The 24339-nt window shown below is 38.5% G+C and overlaps 1 protein-coding gene across 15 annotated transcripts in view; it reads right to left on the reverse strand.

Annotated features, from left to right (window-relative positions):
- The window catches only part of NAV3 (neuron navigator 3), a 572439-nt gene that overhangs the window by 41716 nt on the left and 506384 nt on the right, over nt 1-24339 (reverse strand). For all 15 annotated transcript variants that reach the window (XM_042467939.1, XM_042467940.1, XM_042467938.1 and 12 more), the window contains 4 exons: nt 21868-22056; nt 16877-16929; nt 10992-11015; nt 9839-9916 (listed from right to left, as the gene is read on the reverse strand). In XM_042467939.1, coding sequence (XP_042323873.1) covers nt 9839-9916; nt 10992-11015; nt 16877-16929; nt 21868-22056 — 344 coding nt within the window. The remainder of the gene's footprint in view (nt 1-9838; nt 9917-10991; nt 11016-16876; nt 16930-21867; nt 22057-24339) is intronic.

A 24339-nucleotide genomic window follows, 5' to 3' on the forward strand; every position in this document is an offset into this window, starting at 1 on the left:
CCATATAGCTGGTAAAATACACAGAAAACTATGGAATCCAATATTTGGAGGTCTACATGTTCCCCTAGCTCTCCTATACACAAGGGTCACAACAGGAGTAATTACCCAATGTCCTCATTAAATAATATTCTCTTAGACTCCTAGGAATAAAGTTAGCTATGCCATCTATGGTGTTTCAAATTCACAGGTCTAAGTAATCTTCATTCTTTCAGCAAATACATATTTCAGAAAAAGAAGTCAGTATGAGTAATAAGAGTGTACAGTCATAAAAATAACTATGTGTTGCATGATCCAGAACATAAATTGTTTCACTAATTGCATGAGGCAGTGAAGTATTAAAAATTAAACTGAAAAGCACTTTTTAAATAAAAACCCAAATAATGTTCCGCATTAAAACAGACAATTACATTCCAATAGTGAAGGCATGTCTGCTGCATTTACTCATACCAAGATTGAAAATGCTTATTGCTAGGCAACTGTCTCTGCTACAGAAGAAAAAACAGACTTCAAAAATTTAAATTGGGTTCCTGTCTTGCACGATTGGATTTTATATTTAAAAACTGGAATAATGGTTCATTCTTTCTCTCAATATCAGCATATGTAGGAGAGGTTTTAGATCTACTGACAGTATGAAGTCTGGGTAGTAGAATTCTATGCTATCTTTCTACAGGGTGGAAAGTTACCTCTTTGTTACATAGCTCCCAGATATAGTCTGCACCCGATATAGTCCCCGCTGCTGCAATCACCCAGTGACAGCACCGGTTCTCATACATATTACTGTGCCTGTATCTGTGACAGAGCATGTCTGTGCAGTGGCATCGTCAGCCCAGATGTCACCTGATATGGGGGGCTGATGGGGGGCAGGCAGTGTCAGCCAAAAAGGCATGCTAACTCCTTGTGTTTCACTGCAGTGGCAGCTGGAAGAGTCACACTCAGCCTCTTCCTTCACCATGGTGATGGCAGCCTACTTCTGAGGAGACCACCACCATTGCAGTGAAACCAGGAGAGTCATGCTTGGCCTTCCCCACTCCTCTTTAGTCTGCCACCACTGCCAAAAAGCTGAGAGAGTCACACTCGGCCCACTTCTTTGGCATGGCAGCAGCAGCCTCCACCTAAGGAGACTGCCACCACTTTGGAGAAGCTAGGAGGACATACTCACCCCTTCTCACCTCCCAGAAGAAGGTAGATCTGACTGAGAGTCATCCCTCTTCTGGGATGTCACTTGGTAAGGTCTAAACTACCTCACACACCCCTAGCGATGCCACTGTATCTGTGTACGTGCATGTGCACACGGATCCTTTTGAACTGTGGTCTGCTGCACTGTGCTTAGCTGAAATGCTATACACTTGTGGGTTAGCAAAAAGACAAAACAAAACACTGCAATGAGCAAAAACAGGCCAGAGTAGGGTGTTCCAGGAAGTAGATTATAAACTAGTTTAGAATCCTATGTTGTTTACTATACTGTAATGAATATGGGTGGTGTCTCCCTTTTCCTCTCTTCCTACAGTCATGAAGACACAATTATCACTACTGCACTGCCACAATGGAACATCACCAACTGGGTATAAGGCCCAGCCAGAGTATATGCATCTTGGCTGAGAAGGCACACAGCATATGGCCATTGGACTTGGGACCTTGGTGATGAGTACAACAGGAAAAACACATTGTGTCTTGACATCAAAGTCTTGACATCAAAGTGGGAAAGACATATGGTTAATTCTGGTCAAAGGGCAAGTTGATCTTTTCGCTCTTCAATATCAATGGCTCCAAGGTGGATTTGTTATTCCCTGCTGTGCTCTAGCCATGTATAGAAGGTGATTTTGGCTCTGTTCATGATGGGCAGAGAACAGAGAAGCCTCCACATCTTGAATTCCCTCAAACCCCACAATATAGCTCCATGCTTGTATTAAGCAACATTTATTTTAACTTTTAGAACTGAGTACTAGGGTTTTTGGTTTCTGTTGTTGTTGTTTGAGGGCATGTTAGTCTTCCTATGACCTCTTCCTTCAAGAGCTTCTGTATTGATTTCTATCATGAAGAGAGATGTTGGAAGGAGACTAAACTGTTTGTATTCTGATTTGCTTCAAAATCTTCTATTTCTAATTCTTTATCTGTCCATTCTGCTGAACCTACTGTTTCCCTGCACATATTCTCTTATGTGGTCAGTTTATAAGCAAGAGTTCATGACGTGGCTGAACTTTAGCTAAATAAGTCCCTTCACTAGGTATGTGTTGGCCTAAAAGCTACACTTTTGCATCAGTGAAATCATCAACTGTATGTGGCAAGAAGCCCCCATCAAAGAGAAACTTTAAATAATCCTGAAGGTAAGAAATCTGAATGAAACTGGAGTGTTATCCACATCAAGAGCAACAATTTGAATTTAAAAAAATAACAGCTCTCATATATGTGTGTGTGTGTGTGTGTATGTGCATGCATGTGCTGTGATTTTCCCTTCAGCAGCACAGAAACAAACAAGGGAAAACTCAGTCCTCAAGCTGAAGTAACTGTAAATCAAGACATCAGCAGCAGCTGGAGTTTGAGAAGATTAAACTGTAAAAAATAATAAAAAGATAAAATAAAAGGAAGATGCCTTGGGCTTTGTCAAATGAGATAAATAACCAGATACTAAAGACAGCACAGGAGTCTCAGATAAGAGAATTCTACCTAACAAACAAGAGATAAAAGACATGCAAGCAAAATCACAACTTCCAAATATTTTGTTAGTATGCCAGAAAACAAGAAAATAAAAATATGAATAAACTGGTTTAATTTTATTTTTAGAATTACATAATTTTGCAAATTTCACATACAAATCTGCATTATGAGTTTGGTCAAGAATTAGTCAATCAGTAAGACTAATCTAAATTGTACTGATTTAGATCAGATTAATATATGACTAATTCAGGTTGCAATATTATTCTCATTTATATTGGGGTAAATCCTGGTAAATTCAGTGGGGCTTGCTTCTGAGTAGATGGGGATAGTAATACATTATTATTCTGCATCCATCCCAGTGAGTTCAGTTTCAACCAAGTTTTATGTAAAACAATGCATAATGAATACGAATATGTAGGAAACAGCTACACTCACATTTAATGTTACTATACTTTCTTTAAAAAAGTACATACATTATTACTTCCATGTCCAAACCAATACATAACAATATACAATTAGAAATAAGGTGAAATCCAAATGTATATATTCTGAATGCAATGTCTCTGTGGACAACATTTCTATTCAACCAGTCCAGCAAGCCCGCAGTCTTGGTTTTATCTTTGATTCTTCTCTGTTGTGTATCCCTCAGATCCAGACCACAGCGAAGGCTTGTAGATTCTTTCTGTACAATATTGCCAAAATCCGACCATATCTCTCCGCCTCTACTGCCAAGATCCTGGTCCATGCCCTAGTGGTCTCACGACTTGATTACTGTAATGTCCTCCTGGCTGGGCTTCCTCTTTCTCACCTCCGTTTTTTAATTTCTGTCCTGCATTCAGCTGCACGCATTATCACATCTGCCCACCGCTCTGACCACATCTCTCCTGTCTTGGCATCCCTTCACTGGCTCCCCCTCCCTTTCCGTATTCAGTACAAGCTCCTTCTGTCGACATTTAAAGCCCTCCATGGGCTGGCCCCTCCTTACTTATCAGACCTTCTTTCTCCTCACCTTCCCACCAGGGCCCTCCATTCTGGTAGTCAAGGTCTGCTGTCCCAGCCCAGGATTTCCTCTGCCCCATCTTGGATTCGCCCCTTTTCACTCGCTGCCCCTCACTCCTGGAACCTTCTTCCCCCGTGAACAAGAGCCATTACTTCTTTAACCAGCTTCAAAATGGAGTTGAAGACCATCCTGTTCAGAGAAGCTTTCCCAGGCATTGCATAACTGTCACTTGCTATTTGATGTTCTTTTGTTGCTTTATTGAATCATTCCTGTATTGCTATGTATTTTATATGTACTATCCTACTAGTGAGGCAGGCTAACTTCAACCGGCCTCCCTGGAAGAAGATTAACCATCCATTATGAAGCCAAGCCCTCCCTCCAGTCCACCTGCCTTGGTCCAGGGCTTGGAGGTAGAGAGGAACTGCTGGACCTCATCCCCTTCCCCTCCACCACTCGCTTCTCCTTTTGTGTCATGTCTTTTTAGATTGTAAGCCTGAGGCAGGGAACCATCCAATTAAAAAGATTGTATGTACAGCACTGTGTAAATTTACAGCGCTTTATAAATAAAGGTTAACAATAATAATAATAATAATAATAATAATAATAATAATAATAATAATAATAATAATGTAGTTCTAAGCTATGGCAGAGATGTGGAAAAAAGTAGGGTTTTTTTTTTTAGCAGCACTAGGATGGCCATGTGTTTCCACTGTTCCACTTCCCCTAGTCTTATTTTAAAGGATTGCCAAAAGACAATCCTCTATTTGAAGGTATCATTTGTTAAAAAGGAAGTCCAGTACAAGTCAGTTTAAAAAATAATAATAAAATAAATAACTATTAAGAAGGGAAACCATTGCAGGTGAACAACATACTGAGCAAGCCAGCTAGTCACAGTTTCCCCCATTATGAAGGAATGTATTGCTGTCTACTTAAATTATAGAAATGACATCCCAATTTGTGTTTATAATATAAATTAGCATATGTAAACTTTGTAAGAATCAATATCTTCTTTTGCCATCTTTTTGTGTTGAAGATTTTGCTCATCCTTGTAGCATTTTTAACAGAGTAATGAAATACGCTTTTCCAAAATTTGGAATGAATTGAGAGTCTGAGGGTTTTGCTAGATGACCCAGTAATCTATCAATTTCAGTTGAAAGACATAAAAAGCAAGCTGGTCTTTAATAATACAAGCATTGAGGTTCTGCACAATTTTGGGGACTAATTGTGATTAGAATAAAAATAAGTTAAATAATCAACGGCCTGTTACAGACAGCCAAAATAAAGCTGCTTCGAGTCACAGTGGAGGTATGGTGTTTCAATGATGCATGCGTCCTAAAAGTCCAGAAGCCACACCAAAGCCACGCTCCAGTCCTTAGGGCCAACAATTTGTTGGTCCTTCATGACACCCCACATCTGATGCATGATATGATGGCTTCATCCTGTCTTACTAAGAAAATAATTTGAAAACACATGTACATTCAAATTATTCAGAAAACACCCGATATCATGAGGTGACATGTGACATTTTATTATCGGAAAGTGGTAACTGCCATGCTTCAGCAAATTATAAATTCATTCATTTTGTGGAAGCTCAAAATTTCAATTGCTACCTCCTTTCACTTCCTTTTATGACATATTATAAAGCTATTTGTGGACTGGGTACATGATAGAATCAGATATTGTCTCACTGACAATAGGAATTATGATAGCTATAAGCCTGCATGCTTGTTCAGTTGGAACTTTGTGTGAGTGTCTGCCTGTGTGATGGAAGTCTTTTGTTTTTAAATAGTTGGAAGAAATTGTAAAAGAAATCACTTTTATCTTTCTGCTCCTTTTGTTATATAAGGGAGTATTAAAAAGGTGAAATAAAATGCCATTCAACTGGAAAGAATAAAAAATGTCTCATATAAAAGCAGCAAAGCCTTTTATTGTAAGAGTTTAGACAAATGTAATCCCACAATTTTGATTTTTTATAGATTCTTGAACAAATCTGTTTCTCTTACTAAATATTAAAGGTGGCCACAGAGGCTCTGACAAAATTTCAGCCACATTTTGAGAGATGCATGTGTGCTGAACATCATAGCTTTGCTTTCAAAATAGTGGGGTTCTTTTTTTTTTCTTTTCTTTTTTTAAAGTGGTTTCATTGTGTAGATTCAAGGCAAATAATACTTGGCTGCAAATATAAAAGGCTGCTCTCACTGACAAGTTACTCAGAGAGAAAGACTACCCTGACTAACAGGGTGTTCTACCCTGTTAATCTTGCTGGATCCCTCCGTGGCTTTTGATTTTGATCATGGTATTAAGGAGGTCGTGGGTATGAATCTGCCAGACCTTAGAAGAATAGTGGAGGATAAGGTGTCTTTTAGATGTCTCATCTAAAATCTTACTGGACCAGCTCCATCAGATGGCAGTAGGAAGCACTTTGTTATATTGGTTCCATTTATATCTCTGGGGTTGATCCCAGAATGTACCACTGGAGAATTCCTGTTCAGCCCCATGGCTGTTTAGATGTTTCATTCCACAGGAGTCTGTCTTGTCCCCCACACTGTTCAGTATCTATATGAAGCTGCTGGGTGAGGTCATAAGGATATTTTGGGTAGAGTGCCAGTATATTGTTGACATTCACTTCACCTTCTACTTCTTCTCAGAGTTGGCTGAGGTTGTGCAGATGATAGATTGGTGCCTGCAAGCTGTTAAGTGTTAGATAAACTGAAGCTGAATCCCCAAAAGATAGAGATTTGTTGGTTCCTGGGTCCAGGAACTGGGTAAATTTTATCTTCCCTGGATGAGGCTGCACTCTCCCTGAGTGAGCAAGTGCACAGTTTGGGAGTACTCTTAGATCCATCTTTATCACTGGAGGCACAGGTGGACTCTGTGACTCAACTTTGACTGGTCAGCCATTTAAACCCTTACTGGGACATGGATAACTTCATGGCAGTATTCCATGCACTGGTACACTGGCCTACTGCACTATTGCAAAGCACTCTATATGGGGCTTTTGAAGTGGCTGCTAGTGGAAAATACATCTTGAGTGGAACACCATATGAAATCTCATAGCACTTGTTTTAAAAGAATTGCACTGCCTACCAGTATGCTTCAGGGCAATGCATGATAGAAGGATGAGAAAGTGGATCTTCTCTGTGGTGGTACCCCAGTTATAAAATACCATTTATGAAATTGACATTTAGTAAACATTGCTATTTACTAAAACTTTGGGGGCATTGATTTTATCCAAAAGTGTATGCACATTTATTTTAACTGTTTGTAAACTGTCCTATTTTATGTCTTATATGGTTTAGTATGTTTGTTAGCCTCCACATTAATCTTACTGTTTGAAGTCGATTTAAACTATTCAAACTCATTTTATTGTGAGAAATAAATAACCTGAAATCCTTAGATAAAAAATTAATAAGTAAATGATGAATAATCCATTCTCTAGAGGCTTGTCTACAACTGACAGGAAACCCTATACTTACCCTGTAGCTAAAGACAAGGTGACCTAGTGGTCACCTACAGTCCCAAGCTGAGACCACTCAAACACATCATCAATGTGCTACATCCAGTTCTGGAAAATAATAAAACCTTCTCCTGAGCCCTGGAAATCAGTCCTTTATTGGCCTATAAACAGCCTCCAAATCTTAACTACTCACTTATAACAGGATGTGTAACATGGATGGTAATACAGGGACAAGACTCTGCCACAAACCCAGATACCAACTTTGTTCCCACATCTATTCAGGGAGCAATATTACAAGAGCTAATAATATCATTCACAACACTGGAGGCAAGGACGTAGCCAAGGGGGGGGGTCTTGGGGTACGGACTCCCCCTTCCATTAGAAAAATGAATGGTGTGTGCTGCTGTGCCGCCACCGCACCCAAGCCCCATTATAATGGTGGCACTTAGTCTGGATCCCCCCCCTTCCTAAAATCCTAGCTACGTCCCTGCTGGAGGTCCATTTACTTACATTTATTTGCCATCCTTTGCCAGTAATGTCCCTCTATGCACTACATGGACAAACTATGCAAGCCGATCCATGGACACAAATCTTACATTAAAAATGGCATTACCAAAAAATATTTGTAGAATATTTCAACCTTTCTGGATACCCAGTAAGGGATTTACATATTGCAATAAATGATCAAGGAAATTACAAAGGAAGACTAGAAAGCAAAACAGCTGAACTGAACTATATTCACAGATTCTAGTCCATTAGCAAAGGTATGAACAAAACCAATGGCTTCATGGCACACCACACATATTAACACAAGAGTCCTTGCTACTGCACATATAACTAAAGGAATCTTCTTAGAGTTTCAACCCAGGGAAACCAACTTTTGTTAAGCAGATGTATTGCTTTCACATATCAATACTAACTGACCACTGTAAAGATCTGAAACACTTGTATCATCTTATTCAGCCCGTTGAAATTTTAGAGCAAGGGTCATGATTTTCATCTCCCTGGATCCTATTCTATCCAACTCCCACAAGTGTATAAATATACCTTATTACTGTAGCCTTAATACCACTAGATACTACATCCAAAAAAGTGAGTTTACATCTACTAATGCTCATGCAAAAATAAAAACCAGTTTGTCTTAAAGATGCTGTCACATTCCCCCCCCCCTTTCCTTCCTTCCTCCTTTTAAAATTTCACTAAGTGATCATCCATTGACGTTTTGCTTGATTTGGGTAAGGTCTGACCTCCCTCTCTCCACCATGGCTACAATCTTCTTTAGACAGTCATTTTTGTTTTGGTGCTTTCCTTCTTCTCCAGATAATGGTGATTTCAGGAAGCAGCAAAGCAAAGAAGACTGGTCAACACAAAGCCAAGTGTTGAGAGACATCTGTTTAATATTGGGGAGAACTGGCTGAATGACACTACTGGTTATTAGTGAGAAAGAATTCACAAGCTAGGAGATGCTGCAACAGTTTACTTTTGCCCAAGCAGAATGGGAAGGCTCAGGCAAAACAAACAGTTACAGCTTCTCCTAGTTTGCATCATCTTCCTCATTAATAACTACAGTTGCATAGACCACAGTTTGATGCTGCTTGGCAATACATTCCGGTTTTCAGCTGTGAACTGTTAGAGAGTATGACCAAATTTGCAGATGACAAAAAATTCTACTCTGTTCTTTCATCCAGCATAAAAATGTTGAATAGCACAGGCCCAGGACTGAATCCTGTAGCATTCCATTGTTTACTTCTCTCCAAGATGAAGAGGATCCATTACAAATCCATTTGACTGCTGCATTGTCTAGCCTACATTTTACTAGCTTCTTTGTAAGGATATCATGGGGGCCTGTCAAAGGGCTTACTGAAATCAAGATATGCTATATCCACAGCATTCCCTTCATCTATCAAGCTGGTAAATTTATAAGAAAAAGAGATCAGACTGGCATGGCTTGTTTTTAAGAAACCTATGTTGACTTTTTGTGATATGGCATCTCCTTCTAAATGTTCACAGACAGTCTATTTAATTATCTTCTCTAGAATCTTTCCTGGTATTGATGTCAGGGTAACCCATTGGTAATTGGTGGGATCTTCTCCCCCCCCCCCCTTTTGAGGGTGGGGACAATATTGGCCCTCCTCCAGTCTGCTGGGACTTCTTTTGATCTCAAAGATTATTGCCAGTTGTCCTGAGATTACTTCTGCCAGTTCTTTTAATACCCTTGAATGTAGTTGATTTGGTCCTGAAGACTTAAATTCATTTATATTAACCAGGTATTCCTCTACCTTTTTACTTATTTTGTGCTGCATTTCCCCTACTGTGTCCTCTGTTCCATTTTCCTCTGTTGAGCCCCCTTTTCTTTTAATGATAAGACTGAGGCAAAGAAGGCATTGAATAGTTCTGCCTTTTCTCTATCCCCTGTTAGCATTTTACCATCTTCTCCACTCAATGGCCCTACCATTTCCTTCTTCTTCCTTTTTCTTCAAACATAAACAAAAAAGCCCTTTTTGTTGTTTTTAATCTCTCTAGTGAGACTGAGCTCATTCTGCACTTTAGCTTTTCTTCAAGTCAGAAATGACGTGAAGGCACACAACTACAACAAAAATAAAAATGTCACCTCAAATATTCTGCTGTCAGTGGTCCTCACAGTGAATGTGCTCAGAGGATCACTATAGTTTAAATTCTGGTTAAAGCCATGCAGAAATCATGAAAGAGAATAATAAATGACTTACATTTGCTGACAGCTGTGAAGTAAGAGTGGCCACTTTTTCCTGTGATGCAACCAACTCCCTTCGTAGTTTATGAATTTGCTGAGTATAAGAGCAGAGAAATTCCACTTGAAAATATGTATGCTGTTATTATGCTTTAACAACAGACGACTTAACAGTCTAAATTGTTGCAGAAAAAACCGCACAGTATTATTAGTTCCCACTATTTGTACATGCAAATATATATAGTAAAGGCTTGGTCAAAAGAACATCTAGGAGAGCCTTGCTGGCTTAGCTCACAGGTACTGGGTTTTCCATAGTGCCAACAAGATGCCAAATATAATGTATAGTCATAGTGGTTAGATACCTTTGAGAGCCTAATCTGTTGTGAATGTATCCAATCCTTAAAAGCACCTACGTGGGTGGCCATTACGACATCTCATATAAATGGATTCTGCAAATAAAATACCAACACCTGCATATTGCTGTTTCTTTCCCTCTCTGCCTCCCTCTCAATCTCATACACAGTAGAACAGAGAGAGTGAGAGATAAATACATATGTGCCTCAAGAGCATTTGTCTAAATTTTATGAAGTATGAAATTAACTCATATGCATAAGCATACCATTCAGTACGTGACATAAGAATAATCACTCAAGAGTCATACAAAATGAAGAAAGATATCAGCAAGACCCATCCAAATATGTACCATACTACACAGGATACAGGAAGGCATTTTACACTAAGTCAGGCTCTTGGTCCATCTGGCCCAGTATTATCAACACAAATTGGCAGCAACAGCCTTTCACATGTCAGGTAGAATTCTTTCCTGCCCTGACTGTAGAGGCCAGGGACTGAGTCATGAACCTTCTGCATGCAAAAGCTACAGCCTCCCATGTCAATGAACAATGACTGATGGGCTAAACTGTTAAATGATTTTATTTCATTACTGTGTTTTCCCATCAAATAACATGGATTCTGATGGTACGCTGAAAACTAGAGTACTCACGAAACTCTAAGAGTTATAGTTCAAAGAAGTAGCATTTCCAAATGCTGAGAGGAGTTTCTTGTTTGCTGGTGATATCACAGGTTTATGCGAGGCTGGTAAGCTTACTGAAAAGCTATAATGTCCATGTTAAAATAATTTACACAAAATATTAAAGTAATGTAATGTTTACCTCTGAATGTGCTTTTTCTTCAGCCTAGAGGGAAAGAAAAATCATTTTTGAATATATCTCTATATAGCTATATATAACTGAATTTTATCTGATTAAGCACATAACAACAATAACAGTAATAATAATTATTTATATCCCACCTCTCCAAATAGACCGAGACTGCTTACAACATTAAAACAGCATTAAAATACATTAAAATACCAAATAATGACTAATATCATAAAAGCCTTATAACCTAAAAACCCACCCACCTTCAAATTTAAAATGATACCAAGGTCAAGCAGGTAGGCAGTTAATTTGGGAAGGCCTGCCAGAAGAGGTCTGTCTAGACTGCGTTTTTGAAGCTGTCAAGATTGGTAATATTTCGGATCTTCTCCAGCAGATCATTCCATAATTTAGGGGCAACAGAAGAAAAGTTCATTTGAGAGACCATGGTAAACCTAGTTTTCATTGGCTGCAACAAGTTTTTACCAAAGGATCTAAGCATGTGGGATGGATCAGATGGGAGGCTGTTTCCAAGCCATGAAGGGCTTTAAAGGTCATAACCAACACCGTGTACTGTGCCTGGAAATTAATGGGCAGCCAGTGGAGTGATTTCAAAACAGATGCTATATGGTCACTCCTAGAACTCCCAGTGACCAATCTGGCTGCCATGTTTTGAACTAGTTGAAGTTTCCGGACTAAACCAATGGTAGCCCCATGTACAGCACATTACAGAAATCAAACCGTGAGATTACCAGTGCGTGCACCACAGATTTTAGGTCCCCAGGCTCCAAGAAGGGTCGTAGCTGGCATGTCAGCCGAAGCTGATAACAGGCACTCCTGGCCATCATATCTATCTGAGCTGACATCTGAAGCTATGGATCTAGGAGTATCCCCAAACTGCAAACACAGTCTTTTAGAGGAAGTGTGACCCCATCCAGAACTGGTTGACAATCCTTTGTTCCTGGATTGGGAGCCCAACAGTGAGCACCTCCATCTTATCTGGATTCAGCTTCAGTCTGTTTTTTCCTCATCCAGTCCATTACTGGCTCAAGGCATTCATTCAGAGGGGAGATGCCATCCTTAGTTGATGTTATAGCTCAAGACATGGGGAGATATATCTGGCTGTCATCAGCATATTGATAGCCCCCCGCTCCATGCCTTCTGATGATTTCTCCCAGTGGTTTCATGTAAATATTAAACAGCATTGGAGGGATGCCAAATTTAAGTTCTCTTTTAGAAGAGCAGTTGTCTCCAAGCATCACCATCTGGAATCTTCCTGAGAGATAGGACACTGAAATGCAGTGTTCCTGATCCCCAATTCTCCCACGCATTCCAGAAGGTTGATGGTATCAAAAGCCGCTGAGAGATCCAAAAGCACTAAGAGGGTCACATTTTCCCTGTCAATGCTTAGACATAGATCGTCCACTATGGCAACTACAGCAGTCTCAGCTCTGTATCCTGCCCTGAAGCCAGTTTGAAATAGATCAAGATAATCTGTTTCATCCAAAACTGCCTGGAGTTGGAGAGCAACAGCCCTCTCGATCACCTTGCTTAAAAACGAAAGATGAGAGACCGGTTTATAGTTATTCATATCCAAGGGATCTAAGGAGGGCTTTTTTAAAAGTAGCTGTACCATGGCTTCCTTTAAATAAGATGAAAAATAGCCCTCCTTGAGCAATGCATTTATAATACTGTATATTTTAGATGGGTTCTAAGTGTCTCTCATCCTTGGATGGCCAGCCATGAAGGACAAGGGTTGAGAGGGCAATTTGTCTTCTTCACATCTCCAAGGAGTTTGTCCACATCCTCAGTATTCACAGGCTCAAATTTATCTAGTATAATCCTGTTCATGGAGTCATTGGACACCTCATCCACAGATTCTGCATAATATTGGAGTTCAAACCAGCTCTTATTCAACAGATATTACTTGCGAGATAGTCATTCAAAACATCAGTGAACTGAAGAAGGTTCTAACAAAGGATTCTGGGGGACAGGCACCTGAGTTAGGTCTTTTATCACCCTGAACACTTCTGCTGGATATAAGTTCGAAGACACACTACGTGCAGAGAAGAAACTTTTCTTCACTGCATGTATTGCCACTCCATAAGAATGCAAGAATTCTTTATGGTGTGTCTTATCAGATAAGAGTCAAGTTTTCTGCCAGTGGCATTCTAGTCATTGTCCAATCTGCTCCATGTTCCTACATCACAATACATGTAATAGCTCCTAACCTGGATAAAAATTAGTTCTTAGCTGTAACTGTAGAAAAAAAAATCAATGAACATGGACATAAGAAATATTCTTGATCTGAGTTTTCACTATAACTCTTTCTGCAAATAGAGTACTACAGAATGTTTAGGTTATATTGCAATACTAACCTATTTATCTAAAAGGAAGTCATATTGAATTAAATGGGAAATACACATGAATGTGCATAAAGAGCCAGTATGGTGTAGTGGTTTAGTCATATTCTCTTAGCCTAAGAAGGAGGAAATGGCAAACTTCCTCTGAATAAAATTTGCCAAAGAAACTGTGTAAATCAGTCACCTTGTGGCACAGGACAACAACAGATGTGGTTATGGTTGTAATAGTGTCACATGAGTCCTATCCTTCCTTTAAGTCTGCTAATGCTCAGGGTCGACTCAGTCTAGCATCCTTCCGAGGTCGCTAAAATGAATATCCAGCTTGTTGGGGGCAATTAGTTTACAGTTGTAAACCACATAGAGACTGCTTAATGCGGTATGAAGTGGTATATAAATGAAGCTGCTATTGCTATTGCCAACACTGCAATATGCAATTGAATTTTGCCAGGGTTGGAGATTGTGCAGCTGGAAGTTACAGTTTAACAGTACTAGCAGGACTGCACAATACCCATACTTCTAATAGATCAAGGTTAGGGGGAATAGTGCTTTGTTAAGGGGCAATGCACAAGTTGTAAGGGAATATCTAATTTCTATTCCTCATTTAGACCTTAGACTTTTTCTGAAAAGCAAAATTGAGATGTTTTAATCTGAACAGGCAGATACAAAATAAGGCAGTAGTGGGGACTGTCTAATTTCACAGAAGAATGCAATGTTGTTTTTTATGCTCCAATATTTTGTTTGATGTTTCTACTAGAGTACCATTTCTTGATTAGGAACAGCACAGTTGTTTGAGCTTTAGCCCTAGGTGTTGATGAGAATCAGCAAATGAAGCGCTGCTCAAGGATTATGTACTTCAAGTACAATTCACACTATGGATCTATAATCCAAAAGCCTCCCTTGCCCTTATTAAAAAAAGTTCTTCAGCTTCTATTATCACAGCTAGATACTCAAATACTGAACATGAAGTGTTGTCAAGTGGTTAGAAAGCAAGATGTGATGGGCTCAAGGAACAGAAATCACAAGTAGTCTTTTTGCATGCTATTTGTTATGTGATGAGGCATAATTCAGTTGACCTGGCCACATGCCAAAAATTATTGCTGCATATTTCTGCAACTCAACTCATTTTTGAAATATCCCAAGAAAATTGCCATGGACTGCCCTGGCTCTGACTTAAAGGCACAGTCAGACTCTGAAGACTTGGAGGAAGCTGATCTGGGGCTACCTGGATCAGCAGTATGAGGAGACTCAGAAGCTGCAAAGGGAAAAACAGACTCTATGAACTCTGAGCTGCAGGTGCTAGGACCTGTGGAATGAAGACAGATCAAGGAGTCTTTGAAGCTTTCTTCCAGGATAGAAGCCAAGAGGAGAGCTAATAGGTTTCAGCTGAGAGAAGCAGAGGCCTTTTAAAAGACCTCCAGCTGCAGAAATTCTTTGCAGCTGACAACCAGTCTTGTTGTTCGATTAATGACTCTGGTTATCTGACTTCTGGACTTGCTTTGTGACTGTGCTCTTACCTCTGCCCTTTGCTGTGACTGACTGGTATTGTGTGACCTTTGGACTGGACTCTGGGTTAGAGTTTGACATGGGAATATATCCAAGTCCAGGTGGGACAAATAATATTCCCTACTCCAAATTATGAGTTGTGACAAATATACTACTAAATTATGTAATTAGAGACTACAATTGTGCATTGTGTTGGGGAATTTGTGATGTTGTAAATCAACTTAATATATCATACTTTAAAATGTCTAGTACAATTGTTTTATAAGCTGGGGAGTATTGCCACAGCTGCACAATCACTGGGCCACTGCAAAAATGGAGTGAGCAACATGACTGTTATATAATTGATATGATGTGCAACAGTACAGCACTTTGTAGGACAGGCTGCCATTGTGCAATGCAATGTCCAACAGAACCAAGGGGTACTGGTAATCAAGAATGGAGGACAGTGGAAAGTCATGGATGCCCTGCACCTAGCCAGAAAAAAAAATCCCCATATTTTGTGGTACTCCATTGTGCAGTGGGAGCCCATATAACATAACAGGATAACTTGCATGATGCCTCATTGCACATCATCACAATTCTCTAATATGGTTGCATTAGCAGCGACAAAGCTCCCTCGGCACAAAAATACGCACTGCATAGTTATACACACATTTCACCTTACATTTTATATCCCCCTTTGTTGTCCATATTTTTAATACCATCTTCACAAAATACCAACACAGTTGGGGTAATAATATGAGATACTATAAAAATTATGGGGATCTGATCCTAAAATGTAAACTATGATATATGAAAATGTTCTTTTGTTGATTACTATGCCCTTAATTTACCTCTTTCATTATAAAATCAGTACTTAGTTTTTATAGAATTTTCTATTTTATAATTAGGGGAGGAGAGCACAGCAAAAGGCAGTTTGGAGGCATGAATGTATACTTAGCTAAGTGATGACCACAATAAGAAGCTTGGTTTAGAAAAAATTAAGTTCATGTTATGGTGGTCTATTTCCTGCATGGTAGGGGTTTGGACTGGATGGCTCTTGTGGTCTCTTCCAACTCTATGATTCTATAATTCTATGTGGACCTGCGTGTTTCAAACCTCTCTAAAACCAAGAAGCCATGCTTTAAACAAAAATTGAGGCTGGGGTGTAAACAGTCAGACATCCAATCTACAAATCCAAAGGAAAGTCTTATCTTTGTATTGCTATACAGAAACATGTCAATTCATGCAACCTAATGAATGAATGCCAGTTTGTTAGAAAATATACATGAAAAGCTTGTGTTAAGCTCTACCAATAAATAAAGAAATAAATAAAAATTAAATAACTAGCTAACTTATCTGCTGGTCCAGAGAGTCTTCAACTATTAATTGTCCCACCCCCCACCCCACTCCCATGAAGTGTTTAAATGATACATTCATTGGTGCATCATCTAATTCAACATAATTATAAAAGCCACAATTTTACTGTGCTTCTAATATTCATCACAAAACCATTTTTCACTTTGTTCTAGAGAAGAAATATGGCTAATAATTAACATCATCTTCTGCCTGGTACCCTAAATAGCATTTTACGCTAGAAACCAAAACAGTGTCCTCAAAGCAACACTGTAATTTCAGAGTAATCTTTCACACATCAGTAAGCCTCCAGCAACAGAGCAAAAGTAATCCACCAAGTGGCCAATTACTGCGCCACTGGGTTTTAAAGTGCAGAAAAACTGGAGACAAAATATTCTAGAATGGCAAAGAAACAGCTGTCAGCAGTACACAATTGGCCCCTAGCAGATTCTGTACAATTTGGCTTCCAAGGGAAAACACAAAAGATTTTACAGAGAGCCAAATTCATCTAAGAGAGGCACTGGGCTTTTGAAAAGCACAAGAAAGATGTTAAATTCAAACAGCAGCAAGAGTTTTCCATTGTCCCACTGATGTCAAACATTCATCTCTGTTTCCTTGACTATTTAACAACCCCCTTAGCTTTTCATAGGATATACAATTTGAAAAGATATAGGTTTTTTGTATATTGTCAATACTTACTGTGGAGTAGAGAGAAGAAGTGCTGGAAACTAGTGATAATGAGGACCCATGTACTAAAAATAGAGAAACAGCAAGAGCATTATTACAAAAATATTGATAAAACAACAGGAGTTACTTGCTGTCCAGCTCAATAATGGAACATCTCTTTTCAAATGAAAACAAATTTCTGCAAAAAGAAAGCTATTACAGAGGCTATCCATTTAGAAACCCACACTGTTATTCCTCTTGCAGCAAGAATTATTTTTCTCTGCAGAAAAACACTTTACTAGAGCGATTTTAATGGTATGCTTTATTTTCTACTGGTAAACAACATTTAGCTCACTTTGATAGCAAAAGACAATTTGAGTACTGCCTTTTGGCAAATGAATGTTTGGCAAAGCAAATAACAACCACTAAAAAGTTGCTTAGAATCCAAATTGTCTTTAAGATGAACATGGATCTTGGCAGGCATACAACTCAAGGGCGCAATACATTTATTTTTAATAGCCAATCACCACAATTGCTAATTGTTAGTTTGGCCCTTAGAATCAACAAGACAACCTAATTTTAGCTGCAGTCTATAATATCCACTAAATTAGAGGGCTGCCTTCCAGGTTAAAAAAAAGGAAATATGTATTGTTTTCTACATTTTACAGCCCAAAGATTTTCCAATGTAGCTAACATAAAATCAAAAACTAAAAAGACACCACATAAAAACTAAGTGGGTCAAGGAGGGAAGATAAAAAGTACAACTAAATAGCTCCCCTTTGGCCAAAATAATCCTAAGTCATATTTTAAGATTTCTTTTTTCGAAGGGTATGAAATATTTTTATTTTGTAAACTGTTTTTACCAATTAACATTCTTGGCGGTCTAGGATTTTATTCATTATTTAAGACTTCTTCGTTACTTTTATTAATCTATTGCTTTATGTAATGTAGGCCCAGTACATACCTGCAGGAAAGTCCGGGCTGGTGGTGGCCTGTTTTCCTCCAGAGGGACGCCGCAGCAGTCAAATTGTGCTGCATCCCTCCAGACCAAAAAGAACCTGGAAAAACTGGGTTCTTTTTGGCACATGGGGATGATGTCATCAGTGCACCATTGGCACAGTGTGATGCATCCAAGACGCAAGCGCAACATAAAGATGGTGCCGGCCATACGTGTTAGGGTTCCGGAGCATGCAGATGCTGTGTGCTCCGGAATCCTAATATTGGCAGCAGCACGGTGCTTTGGGCTTGTCTGTTTTGGGCCATAATCTAGTTATGTCTATCATGTAGGGTAAATGAGGATGAGAGTAACTTAGCTGAAGCTAACCAGTCAATGTCATGCTACAGCAGAGATGTGGGTGGATGGGGAAGGTTCCATGTGAAACTACTCTGTACATTATATGAGCACAGCAGAACCATGGTGGAATATTGCTTGTTGTTCCTCTGGCCTGCTTCTATCAGTAATGCTGATTCTCTAGGTCCAGCATTGGCACTGCTACATTTCTTTCAAACACTGTTTTATAAACTGAAACATTCATAAAATGTAAAGAGCCATCACTTATCAGATCAGTATATCCCATTCATTCCCAAACAGCTCAATAATATTCTTAGCTTTTTAAAATATTGATCTCCCTAGCTGAGGACAGATGGCCAAGGCCAACTCAGGATGTTGGAAATTGTGTGTTCAGTTGTAAAATCAGCCGGGACTGCTGCAATTGCAAGTGAAAAAAATGGCCTGTTAAGCTTGAGTTGCTGCCAAACCTAGACAAACACACACACAAAACAGTTAGAGATGACAGCAATGGAGGAAGGGGGGAAAGCACCACTGATTTTCTGTAATGAGGCAGTGTGGAAGAGCTTAACCAGGCAATTAGCCAGCAACCATGATGCAAGTGGTAATGGTAAGGAGAGAAAAATGAATGCTGTTGATAGTAAAAGCCTGAGAGCTTAGCAGCCAGGGTGGACCATCATCCCTGGCAGAATCAGAAACAGCTGCAAATGACTGTCTCAGGAGAGGTCTAAGTAGGAAGAGCATATCTGCAGTTGTTAGAGATTAATATTTTTTAAAAAAAGGCATTATGTAGGCATGAAGAAAATCCTGTGAATCTAACCATTCTGCATTATAATTGTAATGTCTGCTGTTGCAATAAGGCAAACTCACAAGCTGATAAGACTCCAAGGCAGGCAAGGCAAGATTTTTTTCTTCACTAACTCCAGTCAAGCATTGTGGATGAGGTCTCGCAAACACAGGAGCCTCAACCCATTAAATACTATACAGCTGCAGCAAAAACAGCTTTGAAGAGATATTACACCATAATATTCTTTTATGCTGCAGCTGCCTTCATTGTAAAAAAAGAGTTCTTTTTATGAAAGAAAAGGTGGAAGACGTTGGGTAAGGCCTAATCTGTACTGTACAAATAATGCCATTTAAAACTACTTTAACTGCCATTGGTCAGTGCTATGGAATCCTGGGATTTGTAGTTTGTTGTAGCACAAGAGCTTTGTGACAGAAAAGACACAAAAGTATACACCCCAGAAATATGGCAGTTAAAGTGGGTCAAACAGCATTAATTCTGCAGTGCAGATTAGACTTCAAATAAATGAAGAATCATTATGAGGTTTCCTTGCCTTTTGTTTCAGAACAAGCAGTCTATGGTGGGGCTCCACGTCTTGTTATCATGAGACTATGCGGCAGAGTTTAAATTTCCATTTGTACTTCCATATGTTCATCAAAACACAATCCTCTTCTATTGTATTAATCACATTGGCATCCCATTCTTCCTCCTAAGAGTTTAGGGACTTGTACCTTTTTATTGAAATAGGTTTTTGGCAACAGAATAGAGATGGAATAAAAGGCCTTTATACCAGGCAGATACTCACTATTTTATTTTATTTTCTGACATGTTTTAATTTTTAAAATTTCATTTCCTTTTAACAGTTGAGCTTGTTTTGTATTTTAATAGTATTTTTATTCAGTCTTACTGTGAGCAGCTTGAACCATTTTTTCTGGCCAATAAAAGATATTAACCCAATAAATAAATTATTCCATTTTACCCTCCCATGTATCTTTATGAAGTTGTTACAAAAAAGATGGGCTTAGCGTTTTGCTTAAGCAGAAATTTGCAAAGCTTAAAATGTTAGGTTTGAAAATTAAATCAATAATATCAAACATTAGAAATTTGGGGGTCAATTTATCACTAAAAATGTTTTAACTTAATTGATTAAGTCACTGTTAGTGAACCTGACATTTAGCATTCTTGTTTTAGAACAAACCCTGGAAAGGTTTATAGAGAAAGGTATGAAGTTATCACTGGTCACCCTAAGATCAGATTTTGTTACTTGCACTTTTAAAATTACTGTTTTTGTTGTTTCAAAATTGTCTGGGACATGAGCATCCATGGATTTTGGTATCCATTGGGGTGCTAGTGGTCCTGGAACCAAACCCCTGGATACTAAAGGGCCACTGTACATATTTCACTCAATGAGATGTACTTATAATAGATTTTTAAAAGGAAGAGATAGACAGGAATGGGAAGGAGTGAATTTAGCTAGCCACATTTATTGGAACCAACTCAACCAAGATTCAGTCTTATTAAACCCCTCAAAATATGTAATCAACTCAAGAAGGGAGACAGGTGAAAAGCAAGAGATGGGAAAGGCAGAGAAAAAAATAGAGGAAAAATGGGGATAGGTTTACAAAACTTTACATTTAATTAACCAAGTGAGTAATGATAAACATGTTAAAACATTACAAAGAGGTTTGATGAGATTCTCAGAAGATATGAGGAGGGCATGAATTTTACTAAATTACATTTATAGCTCCAAATGAATAGCTCCAGTCTCACCAAAACCTTCCAAGCACATGGCCCACTGAATCAGAGTGTGGGTGGAAAGCAGACTGGGAGGAGGAGAACTAGAGTGAGGAAGAAAATGTGGGGAGATGCAAAGAAATCTTTCCATTTAATTATCCAATTGAGCAGCAATAATCATGCTAACGAATAACACATACATAATATCATATAAATACACAATATGCTCCATCCATAAATAACAAATAATATACAATAGAAACCAGGGTGGGGGGATACCAGAGGGGACCTGAAAAGAGTCAAAATGCATCCACTCCCTAAGGGGAGAGGCATGAACATTCCAGTCTTGAATCATTCTATAAGCAACATGGCTGCTTAAAGACTAAGTAAGTAAATCAGTCCCAGGACTCTTTTTTACTTGCTTTCCATTCATGTCCAACTGCCTCTTTATTCATGGGATAACTGCATGATAGTTGTGACGTTATGTGATAATCTTCACGCTATTGTGTGATATTGACAGGAGCATACTGCTATGCTCCCATCTTTTTTTTTTTTTTTTTTTTTTTGCCAGTCTGATAAAAGTCCTATGCCAGAGGAAGAACAATTCAATATCAAATTTTAATGTTCAAAAATAAACAACTCCTTAAAGCATAAGAGTAATTTCAGTGTTAACCAGAAAATCTAGTGATTTTAGCTACATTCCTAGAACAATCTAATGAATTAACAATTTAACTGGGTTGCTGTTTCCAAGTGCTGGGAATCTGGATTCAGATCTAACCCTATCAAATACTTTGCCTAGGTTTTGGTTCAGTGCCAGACCATGGGTTGCTCATGAACCATGGCTTTGCTAGGCCAACAAGCCAGCATTTCAGAATCATCATCTGAGCCTTGTCTCCAAATGACAATGTGCTGGTAAACAGATCATTGGAAACCCAATGAAGGCAACTGTTCTTTTTAAAAAAGTATGTTACACTATGGAAACAACACATGCATCCCCTGAAGAGGTAGTTGTGCTATGAAGGCAAGAGTGAATTTGGGAAACAGAACTCTGAAAAGATGAGAAACAAAAGGCAATTATCAATTCAAAAGTGTGGTTTTTGTAATGCACATTGTGAAGCTGTAATTATGCTGTGTCTGTTTAGCTATGGTTTGTACAAACCATGGCTCTGTATTATATTTGAATATAACCTCTGCTGAATACACTTCACACACACTTACCTTCTTCCATGCTGTCCCTGAATGAACCAGAGTGACTGATTGCACGTGGCCTGTCTTCTAAGGATGTGGCACTACCACAGAGTTGGGAATCATCATAGAGATCGAAAGAAGAATCTTGTGCAGGGATGCTGTTTGATCTCATCATACTGGGACCAGGAAGTTTAAACTGGGATAAATTTGTTGGACTCACTGCAATATCAAGCATAAACTTTGCTAATAGACCTCAGAGGAAAAACAGTGTCAAATTACATTTTTGGATGAATAATACATATTTACTTACGTCTTTCTGTGAGTATGGTCTGTCACTATGGAGATTATCAAACTGAGAAAAAGGACGGGAGAGAAATAGGATGCTCCCATCCTTATCACATGATTAAGCAAAGATTAATTGGAGATTAGCACACAATGTCCCATGATATCACATTCATCTCATCCTTGTCCTGTCAGTGGAATGGTCCTGTAACATTTTATTCACAGGAAACTGCCATGAATAAAGTTACAGGACCATTCCACTTCACTGACGGGAGAAGGATAGGATGGGTGTAATGTTGCAGGACATGGTGTGACAATAGCACAATAAGGATGGGAGCATCCCATTTCTCTCCTGTCCTTTTTCTCCATTTGATAATCTCTTTAGAGTGGAATGTATCATTTATTTTCATGCAAGTATGAAGAATTTCAAAGGTCTTTTCTTTACTGGTCAAAATGAATTTATGCATGTTTTTCAATTATTTTGTTTGCATATCTGAACTTTCTCTGAAAATTTCATTTTCACAAAAATGGTATTTGCAGAAAACTGATTTTTTAAAAAATAATATATGCTGTTTTCTGTGAAAAACATTTTCTGTGCCAAAAAACGTTTGCAAATGAAGATTTCACATGAAAAAGAAAATCTCATTGTAATTGACCATTGTTATGGGGTTTCTCCTCATCTGTCAGGAATGAAAATAATCTATGAGTATTTTTTTTACATCCCTAGCTAAAACAGATTTCTTTTTTAATATTACTGCTTTTCATATGCATGTAATTATAATATGGCAGTCACTATTAGGAAGATTTTTAGGTCAACACTACAACTGCATCTCCTGATGTATCTTTTTCTCTTTTTCTGCCATCTATATTTGCAGTAGGAACCTGCCTTTTATATTCAGGCTTTATCTAAAAGAGAAGTAACAGAGCTCATCTCAGTTCCAATGCTAGATTTACTTGGAAAATTGGTTTTCAGAAAACTTCATGGAACATTTTCTGCCTTTCTAGTTGGGGTGGAACTAAGGCCAAGGAAAACAGAATTCATCTGTCTGGTTTCAGACTATGTCAAATACTTTGAACTGATGTGGTAGACCAAGACATTTCCAGCAGCTCCGGCTGTGTCTGAAATAAAAATGTCTGGTAGAGTGTTTCCCCCCACCCCTGAAAGTCATTTAACTCCACAGGAAAATGGCCTGCACAAAAAAGAAATATTGGACTGAAGGAAAGCTTTAACAATAAGCAATTACACTGTTTACCACACTCCTAAAAAAGAAATCCATTAGTATATCAGGATTCATTTTTATCAAAAGGTATCAAGAAAGAAACTTGAAAAAAAAATGAGCAAAATCCATGCTATGTCTGATAAAAACTGACATCACTGTATATATCTATGTCTTCACTTGTACACTAAGTACTGTACAGAGGTACAACTATAATAAAATTGACTGGAATTGTTTCTGATTAAAGAGATCTAGGATTTATCATTAACTAATAAAAATAAAGAGGGAAATATAGGCAAATTCCAGTTGATTATTTGCAAATATAATCAAATTTACATACAAAATCTTTATTCTTAAGGGTTTTTTCTTTTTAACTAGGAATGCATTGTGAGTTCATATCAAGTTATTGTTCATGGATGAACTGGTTCTCTAGAGCTTACACTTTCATTATAAAGAGCTAACTTGATGATGACTACCAAATGAGGGCTGGAAATAGATTTATTAACTGGCATGATGCACAAATGTACAACTGTTGTGGATCAGGATGCCATAGTGCCACCTGGGGGACTTTGGAGAGCTGCACCCCCATCACAGTCCATTTATTTATTTTAAAGTTATTTACTCCAAAATGTTCTCCAAGTCAATTTCTGGAAAAGGGTATCTCCTTTACCTATACCTTATCAAAATTGCCTCCCACATACTCTTGAGGCATTTGTAGGGGCAAAAAGAGGTGTTTTTTTAAAATCCAAATAGGTTTGGATGGATCTCAGGGGTTGTGGACTAACAGAAAAGCCCAGGAGGATATGCATGCCATAGGCAGCACTTTCACCACATCTATCATAGTGTAAGCTATGAAATTATTTTAGTAGAACAGAATCATCTGCATCTTGTCCGAGGAGAAACTGTGCCAGTTTTGTATGATGCTTTTTATATAGATGATTTAAAAATATTATCCATGTAAGCTACCAATTTCACTGTTTTTTAACCAACTTCAAAGGAAAAC

This window comes from Sceloporus undulatus, chromosome 5, assembly GCF_019175285.1.
Source record: "Sceloporus undulatus isolate JIND9_A2432 ecotype Alabama chromosome 5, SceUnd_v1.1, whole genome shotgun sequence".
NCBI classification, from domain to species: Eukaryota; Metazoa; Chordata; class Lepidosauria; order Squamata; family Phrynosomatidae; genus Sceloporus; species Sceloporus undulatus.